Consider the following 9,693-nt stretch of genomic DNA (forward strand, 5'->3'; position numbering starts at 1 on the left):
TCACGGCAAGGGGTGGCCACGTCTGCATGATTGCATGACAGATCTGCGAAGCCTTTTTTTTTCCTTCAGCTAATTGTTCGGCTCGACCCCTTCCCCCCTCCTCCTCCTCCACCAACTCGCAAACGCTACACGTAATTTATGGACGCCCCCCAAATATTTTGAATTAAACTGTTATAATATACGATTGAAAATGGGACATTAATTTATGGTCTCGCATGTATAAGAAACCTTCCAGAAATTATTTGTCTGGAGTCGTCTCTGGCAAAGCTTCAGATCTACGCGGGTCGGGATTTGAAACCGCTGACCTCTGTGTGTGTGCCGCCTCGCTCTGCTCTGAACGTCAAAACATTTCTCGTGCATGTCTCAGGAGTCAGGGGCTTATCCCGAGATCATGGCACCCACATTCGATTACGGGCCCTGGACCCCCCCCCCCCCCCCCCCATCCATTTTACAGTCACGTGCTACATTATAATTGCATGGTTATTTCTTACCTACACTCTTTTTAGAATGTTATTGAACCTGAAAATACACAGGGTATAATTATGGTTACTATTTTTTATAAGTTCAAACTAAGCTTTGTTTATGAAATTATTTTACAGCGAGTATGTATATTTATTTCACACACTGAGATAAAAATGAAAATAGTTACAGAAAAATAAAATTAGCTGTAGGTGTGTAAAATCTTCTAAAATTTCATCCGATGAAAAAATAATCATTTTTTTTTAGTTTGTAAAAAATTATAATAGTTAAACATTTAAAAATAAACAGGGCTGGGCCCAGGGGTCCACCCAGCTACACCCTTGTGCATGTTCTCTCCGCACCTCTGACCCTCAACTCTGTTAAAAATATGTTGGTAGAGCTCACGATGGAGCCGGGGTCGACAGACTGCGGCTCTTTCCACACGATTTTACGGGCTGTGCAATTTACAGTCACGTCTGAAATTGAAAATTCGTGTTCATTCGCCAGATATAGCTGAGCTTTCGAAAGCGATGCAACGTTTACCTTTACAACTAAGCGATAAATTTTTACAAAGCCCAGGTGATATTTTTACTTTAATAATTAATTTAAATGATTTAGGTTTTCTTGTTTTGTACACTAGAGCTCTACTAACGATTACAATATTTTTCACATTTACATCTTTTTCTAAGTAGTCTTTATTTTTAAGACTTTATATCGAGTTTGTGAATAGAATAATTTGATTTTATCTCGTTTTGTTATCATCTTAAAATTCCATGTGGATGCAGAGAAAATACATGAGGCGGCCGATCTCGTTCGAAAGTGTGGCGACCCCTGGCTTAGAGGATCAGGGCGGAGTTCTTCCGCGGAGAGGGGGGGGGGGGGGTAGGAGGTACTTGTCTGAGGTTCAGCGAGCGAAAGATCAGAGCCGGAAATTGACTCCATACCGTAATATCTTAGACGGAAGCATATGAGGTTAGGAAAAAGTTTAAATAACTACCGTTTGGTATGAAGAAAAAAAAAATTTTTTTCGACGTAAAACTGTAAATGTTACCAATATTAAAAAAAAATATACATCAACACAAAACTGGACATCACTGCTTAATTTGACAAACGCTGCAGTTGGTTGATCGATAGTGACGGCAGCTTCCCGTTGGCGCGCGCCGGGCTACAGGAGGTCGTCGCTGGTGTAGAGGTTCTTGCGGTAGATGGAGTGCTTCCTGCCGAAGGACACCCCCTTGCTGCGGTAGCCGCCGCCGGCCAGCTGCGGGCTGTACGCCCCGGGGCCCGGCGAGCTGGTCGAGTCGCGGTCCACCGAGTCCTTGGGCGAGATGGAGTACTGGGGCTGCTTCTTCTTGTAGACGTCGAGCGAGACGGGCGAGTAGCAGGGCCCGGGCGAGTCCCTGCTCTGGCCGAGCCCCGGGTTCCCGCGCCCCAGGATGACTGCCGCGCCGGCCACCCGCTTGTGAGGCACCCGGCGCCCCAGGTACGAGGGCAGGCTGTACACCGCCGGACCGGGGGAGACGCGGTACGGGTCGAACTGCGACACGCCGCCGGGCTCGTGCGCCGTCGTCGCCGTCGTCGTCGTCGTCGTCCGAGACGCCTGGGACGCCGTCCTGGATATCCGCGACGGGGGCTCGGCCCTGCTGCGAACCACCTCCTCCTCATGTTGCGGGTCCCTCGCCTGGTCGCGTCTCGCGAGGTGCTCGCCGCGGCCTTCGCGCACCCTCGGTCGCGGCGGGGGGTTGTTCTTCTTGTCCGCGGTTCCCCCCAGCGACAACCCGGGGAACCTCTGCTCCAGCACGTCTTCTTTGCTGTCCCCCCGCTGGGACTCCCCCGTGCGGCTGCTCTTCCTCTTCAGCTTCTTCATCTTGACCTCGAAGTGCGAGATGCTGCCTATCGTGGACGAGGAAGAGCTGGAGCACAGGGCCTGCGGCGGCCGCTCCGCGACTGCCGGCTCCTTGGGCGCCCTCCGAGTCGCGCCGGCGCCGCGACGCACCTTCCCGTCCTTCGAGGGCACATGTTTGTCTCGCCTCCACTGAGAATACATGTCGGGGAATAACTTTCGGCCATCTTCAGTCGACAGCGAGCTGCAAAATAAAAAAAATAAATGATGATGTTCACTCGATCCCAAAAAAAAACCTTAGCGAGTTCGTTACAGGAGGGGAAAATACAACGGACTCTCTGCGAAGTGTACGCAGAATTTTTAATTTCCTTGGGTAAGGGGAGTGAGGAGAGGAAAGAGAGTTATAAACTCTTCGTCCGCTGTTTGCTTTCAAATTCTTTCCTTTTTTTTTTTTTTGGTGAGAATGTGATGAATCGGGAAGGAAGCGACCATGGTATTACTGGGCATCTAACCTGGGTGCTATCGGATTTTATAATTTTTTTTTTTACCGTTGTGCTTATGCCTCGGTTGGTATGCTACCGCGTGTATTTTTACCTACTGGTGAAACTTCTTCAAACCTGATTGAGTACGTCAGGGGCATTTCGACCCCACCGAATAAACGCCGCGGTGATGGAAGCCGGGACGCGCAAGAGGTGAGTCTGCGGTGGTCGCCGTTGCCTTCCGCAGTGAGAGTGGGTGAAGGGACGAGCATGAAACGTGGTCCTGAATCGGGGAAGGTGAAGCTGAATCGGCCGGGAATCGAACCCCCTCGGGACCTATCGTCCGCCGGTCATAGAGGTCACGAGCACGAAGTCGTCTTCCGTCGAAGCGCCCCGCGCCGCGTGGGCAAGAGAACGGCTCTGCGCGGTCCGGAACACGCCAGGCGCTGCAGACTGTGGTTTTGTGGACGACAAGCCGTGTCGGAGGCTTTCACGAGCTCTGACTTTTCCCACTCAGTTTTGTGGTTGAGTTTCGTCGTTTAAGCCGGAATTACAATAGCCCGTCGCCAGGGGCGCAACAACTAAATTTCCAAAGGGGGGGGGGGGGGGCAATATACCTTTTTATAAATAATCATCGATCCCCCCCTATTGAAACGGGGCGGTCCGGTGGTCCTCCCCCGGGAAAATTTGTATTTCAAGGTGGAAAATGGTGCTATTTAAGCAGTATTATTATATAAAAATTGATTACACAGCACTTTCTTTGCCCCCGTTTGAACCCACTTCAAGGTTTCAGTTTCAGAACGGGGGGGGGGGGGGGGGGCAAAATACCCTTGCCCCCCCCCCCCTTGTTGTTGCGCCCCTGCCCGTCGCTTCCGTCCGTCGCCCGTTCGATCGTCAGCCGCCGAGCGATCGACAACACTCCGTTCTTCCGTCACAATATTTCCCCTTGTACATGCTGCCAACTGTTAAGAAAACATAAATTTTGGGTTGAAATTTATTTTTGTATAATTAGATTAGTTTGACAATCGTAAACTTATAACTCATTAAACTCGATATTTTTCACTCTGGTAATTTTTTTTCCTTCAACATTTTCAGAGTTACCATGCGTAATTTATTACACTTCTATTAATCGGACAATTTTTTTTAAAAACGCAATCTCTGAAAGTTGTCTGTAAAGTCGGTTTACGGTCGATAGTTTAACGTGACAACGTCATAACAAAACATTGATTAAATGATTGCATACTTTAATGAATAAAATTGAATCATTTTTATTGAATTATCACTATTTCGTATGGATACAAAGAAGGAGTGAAATGAAATCAACAATTTAATTGATAAATTTACTTTTATTTGCACTCATTAATTCAATTATGTATATTACCTACTTTAACGAACAGATTATTTTAATTATAACTTTTATACATGTTTGCTATTTAGCTTCTTCCAATTTGTGTTATTCTGTTAAGGATAGGACGATGATAGGAAAAGTAGGAAACGAATGGGGGTGTTTCAAGTTTAATGTGCCTCGATAAAGTCAAATCGATGGTTGTTCCAATCGAGTGGAAGAGAGATAGATGCGGCGCAAGCGTACAATGAGCGTAACGGGACAATGTACGTAATGGGACAATGGGTCATCCTTTTTCGTGCGTGCAGCTGGCGTTCATCGATTTATTAGACGTTGTCACGTCATAAAAATAATTGTGTAAACATCTAAAGAACAAAACAAGCTTCTAAAATAATATTTGACTTGCGAAACCCTTGCATAAATTTGGAGGTTATAATTTCATCCACCCGTCCATCAAAAGTATGAAGCTACCAAGTTATCGATGGACGGACGGACGGAATTTTTCGGGGCATGTGATTGGTGGACGGATGACGGACGGAGACGACGGACTATTGCAATTCCGGCTTCAGACACAGGTTTTTGTGTCATCTCACGATATAGCATTCCTTATCCCAATAAGTTGTGAGGATTAGTTACAAAATTTTCACTTCATAAAACAAGGGGAAAAAAAGGGGGGATACGCCCTTGCTTGACAGTTATTACAAAATTTTATTTGCATTCGTCAATACTGTCAACTCTGGCGGAGTTGTTTAAAGTTAAGTACCTACATGAATAGTGGCCTTTATTTCAAACACTTCTCAGCTCAAACTTTCCAGTTGTTTATAAATTTCTCTCTCTCTTTCTTGCACACACACTCTCTCTCTCCTCGTGAATACAATATTCGTCTAAGTCAGGGGTCAGCAGACCGTGGCTCGCGAGCCGCATGCGGCTCTTTTCGTAGGAATGGTTCGCTCTACAATTCGCTGCGCTCCACAGCACAAAATCAAGCGGCACAATCACAAGGCCTGTCCTCAACCTTCGCTCGCCCCTACGATCGCACCACCCCGCCCCCGCACTCACCCAGCTGTTTTTTTTTTAAATTTTATTTTAATAATTAATTTAAATAATTTAGGCTTTTCTTGTTTTATCAGTAGAGCTCTACTAATGACTACCATATTTGTTTTAATGTACCTGTTTTTTTTCCTAAGTAGACTTTATTTTGAAAACTTATTGTGAATTTGTTGATAAAATATTTTGAGTTTATCTCGTTTTTTTTTTTTTTTTGTCGTCTTAAAATTCAATGTAGTGCAGAAAAAATACATTTTGCGGTTCTCTTGGAAAAACAAAAAAATTGGAGAGTCTGTTTACTTAATATTTGGCTCATCACCCCTGGACGATCAGCCGCAGTTGCAACTTGCTTCGACAAACTCATTTCAAATACTACAATTTACGAGTTCGTATCGCTCGTATGGTATCGAGTCTGACTCGCGAACCAATGTCTAGATTAAATATATTTCGCCGTACATTCAAATTTTTTTTTTTTTTTTGTTATTTATTACACTAAAATCTAGCCCGTGAACGAGTGCAAATTCTCACAGATTCGTGCGAGGCACCAAGCTATCATTCCACGCGCATCTTTCCATTATATTAAATAAAGTTCATGTACTTTGTTTTCCAAATGACGAGGTTAGCCAACCATTAACCAGTTTTTTTTTATATAAGAAATAATGTAAGAATATTCCGCTGTTAAACTAAAACCGTTTATAAAGTCGCATGTCAAAGAAGTTCACTCGTTCGTGGGATGCCTGGGTATAACGTACTATATCCTGGAACATACGAACAGATTTAGCGAATTTTTAACTTCAAATGTCATCCCATTTTAACAATGTGATGAGGGAGTTTTATTGAATATAGCGTGGCCTTATGTGGATGAATAGCACTTTAAGGTCGATTTACACACTTTGACGAAGCGTTTTCTCGCCTTTGTTACTGACAGACGGACAGAGAGATAGTGTTGTTTCAAACGACATGGTTAATGCTTAAATTTTTTGACCTTACGCTTTTAAAAAGGAGGAGGTGGAAGTGAATTCTCTAGGCTTTTTTTTTTTTGAAAAATAAATAGGTATACCTATGGTTGAAATCAAATTAATCTATATAAAAAAGTCATCTTTGTAGTAGCATTCTCATAGACATACTTCTATTCTGTGCAAACAGTAACTAGATATCTCAATATATTTTTTTTTGTTTCGAAGGCTAAAAGGCGTATGTACCAAGAGTAAATTCGTGTAGGCCTACTCCACACAGCTCTCATGCTGATGGAATGAATAAAACGAATGAATGAATATTATTTTGACAGAGTGACTATTTGATAAAAATGAAATAAATTAGAGCGCATATGATTTCATTACTGGGGGAAGAGATAGTACCCCGAGAAAACCCACTCATGACAGCGTCTGTCAAGTCTTACTAATGACAAATCTAGCTTTTCCATTTTTAAATTCTTAATAAATAAATCATTTACTCACCGAATTCGTCCTATTTTGATCCATTTTTGTTTAACTTCTAGTATTAAATTTATAAAATTTTAGTCGCAGTGAAAATAATTTTAAAAAGATTGTTTGTTCGCAGATACAAGATGATGCAGTCAACAAATCAGACTCTACTAGTGTGTTATGCAAAAAGTTTGGTTTGGACATTGTTCAAGCCTTAGCTACTAGTAGGTACCGAATATAAAACTGATGTTCAGTTATATAATAATAGGTAATGCATTGAGCTTTCCATCAATGTCTTTGCTTACACTTATTTCTATGGAATAGTAAATATTCAATGCCTATAAATACCACTGTTTTCAGTGGGCTTTGGTAAAAGTGGTAACATTCAAACAAATATTGTGTAATCAATCTAATCATGGTCTATACTGCCAATATTTTAGTTCAGGTCAAATTCAAATGACTGAATGAAGTTCTTTTAGTATCAAGGTTACAAAGGAATAAAGCCATGTATGGCAACTAAAGAAACATCTTTTGTTATGTTGCTGGATACATATATCGTTTATCTCATGCCACAGAAATTTGTACAAAGGTGAAAAGGTTCAATGTGTAGGCTAGTCTGTTAAAGAAATATGATGAAACTGAAGCTGATTTGACTTTATTCTTTATTTTACTGCAAATATTCATGACCCCAATTTTTTTTTTTTTTTTTTTTTTTTTTTTTTAAATGGGCTAAGTGTACTTATAGTGTTATATTGGATATGTGTGAGTTCAATCTGTCTTCCTAATGCAATTTATATTTCTGGATAATTTCTATGGGTCCAATGTTGGCTAGATCATAACGAAGAAAAACGCCAGTTGTTGTAGTTTAGAATAAATAACATTAAACAGTACTGTAATCTTAATTTAACAGTATTTTAATGTGGCAAATGAAGAAGTACGGTGTCTTCCGAGTTAGGTTTCGAAAATTTTAGCCTTTCAAATACTTTTGACAGTAAATTGAATATGAGACAATGTATATGGATAAATTTATATTGTAAAAGGGTCCAAATAAGCGCATTTGTGTAAAAAAAAAATCAAGTCGTAACCATAGACTAATGATGAAATAGGCGGATTTTCATTTTCTGTGCATATGTGACAAATTAATTTACAACTTGTCATTTTAACTGTCAAAGTAATTTTATTGGGAAATTACATGTAGCCTACATTTGTTTTGAATTTATATTCCGACAGGAAAAATGAGATTGCATAACTTCAACAATGTGCCAACTACGTCTCCCTTGTCATGTGTTTTTCACAGTTTACTTGAGTTGCATTGGCAAAAGAGGGGTTAAAATTTGGAACCATAAATGTTTTACCACGAAACTTGAGATTGATGTCTATCAGAACGTTAGTCTATGGTTTATAAAGATTGCTTGAACTGCACTGGGCGTGTGCGCACTAGATGTATAAATTATCGCACCGTTTCCATAGTCAGTGCGGGTTTTCAATGCAATAAGTATGTTATATGATGAATAAGTAGTGTAAGAACTATGAAAAATACTAGTAAAAATATTTGTTTAATCAGATTACATTAAATTAAATTATGGAAAGCGCAAATAATACATGTTGTATGAGTAATGAATCAATAAAAATAAATTTCAAAAAAAAATTCTATAATTTTGTTTGTTACTATGTGGAAAGTGAGACAGTTGAACCCAGTCCTCCAACCCTCTATGTCTGCTGTCGCGCACCTCGAAAAAGCTTGATGGAGTGTTGGCTGAGAGTGGTGGGGTGGGCAGGTTCCTGTCGGGAGACTGCCAAGCAACATTTAGTCTTCACAGTCTGTGAAATGAAGCAGGGAATGGACACATCAATCATGCAGTGATGATTCGGTTGTGTGTTGGAAGGAACAGGATATAAAGGGAGCAGAGGACTACAAATACCTGGGTGTAACCCTGCAGGGCTACCTGGGATGGGGAAAGTAGGTACAGCAGGTAGTGTGGAAGGGGAGGATTGTCAGGACCTTAAAGGCTAAATTAAGGCAAGAAAATATGTATTCCACAATCCACATTGGTAAGGCCAAAGATGGAGTTTGTGACCTCAATTTGGGATCTGTACATGATGAATGGAAATAAAAGAGCTGGAAAATGTACAAGGCAGAGCAGTGAAATGGGTGATGAGTAGGTATGTGGTGGAGAAGGGAAGGAGAACAGGGAAAGTTGCATAGACCATCAATGATGCTCAAGGAGGGGTGGGGAGGGGAGGAGGAAAGTATAAAGACTATTAAAGCTGTTTAAAGTGATCCAGGGGGAAATGGTTTGAAGGAAGCTGGGAGATTGCAGAGAAGAGGGTCCAGAGGGAGGAGAGATCATGAGTAGTAGAACCCAAGGGAGGGGAGACGTATGGAAAGGGTTAAGAGGGAAGTGGAATGGGCTTGAGGGTAAGATACTGGCTTTGAGGGGCTGGAAGGATTTACGGAAGAAGCTTCAGGAAATGGTAGAATAAGTAGGGGGAGAATTCCTTGACACCAAGCGAAAGAAGACATTTGATGTAAAAATTTGTTATTACGACTATTTTTTTACAACATGCCAGGTCTTAAAAACATTTTAATTCGTCTTACACAAGCATTTATTATTGGTGTAAAGCAGGGGCGTAGCCAGGGGGGGGGGGGTTAGGGGTTCAACCCCCCCCCCCCCCCCTTAGCAACAAATCTTTAATTAATTTCTTATTCATCACTCAAATTTCATATTAAAATTAATAAAAATTTTACCATTACAATATTTAAATTTAAGTACCGAAAAATTGCTAAAATAGCACTATTTTACACCTTAAAATCCAAATTTTCCCGGGGGAGGACCCACGGACCCCGCGCTTTAATACGGGGGGGGAGGGGGGGCGCATGCTTCTTAACACCCCCCCCCCCCCCCTATACACAAATCCTGGCTATGCCACTGGTGTAAACGAAATGGAGCGTTGATGGTCTGATCCCCTAGTTCTATCACATGGCTTCGAGTACATTCGGATTACGCAAATAACCGATCTCGACAACATACAATAGATATAGATCGCGGTATTTAAGATTTAAGTGAAGAAAGAATGTTGTTTCAAAAATTAAGT

General features: G+C 41.8%; 1 protein-coding gene across 1 annotated transcript; it reads right to left on the reverse strand.

The window, feature by feature from the left end:
* Window positions 1–715: 715 nt before the first annotated feature.
* On the reverse strand, window positions 716–6,827 carry LOC134536028 (uncharacterized). The gene is made up of 2 exons (XM_063375538.1): window positions 6,631–6,827; window positions 716–2,546 (listed from the first exon to the last, which is right to left on the reverse strand). Exon 2 carries the CDS (start codon window positions 2,504–2,506, stop codon window positions 1,625–1,627), a length of 882 nt encoding a protein of 293 aa, XP_063231608.1. The 5' UTR covers window positions 2,507–2,546; window positions 6,631–6,827; the 3' UTR covers window positions 716–1,624.
* Between the last annotated feature and the right edge of the window lie 2,866 nt (window positions 6,828–9,693).

Source organism: Bacillus rossius, chromosome 10 (genome assembly GCF_032445375.1).
Source record: "Bacillus rossius redtenbacheri isolate Brsri chromosome 10, Brsri_v3, whole genome shotgun sequence".
Taxonomy (NCBI): domain Eukaryota; kingdom Metazoa; phylum Arthropoda; class Insecta; order Phasmatodea; family Bacillidae; genus Bacillus; species Bacillus rossius.

What these genes read in the sequence shown, in the direction of transcription:
- LOC134536028 (XM_063375538.1), bottom strand. Translation starts at nt 2,506, where the DNA reads ATGTATTCTCAGTGGAGGCGAGACAAACATGTGCCCTCGAAGGACGGG.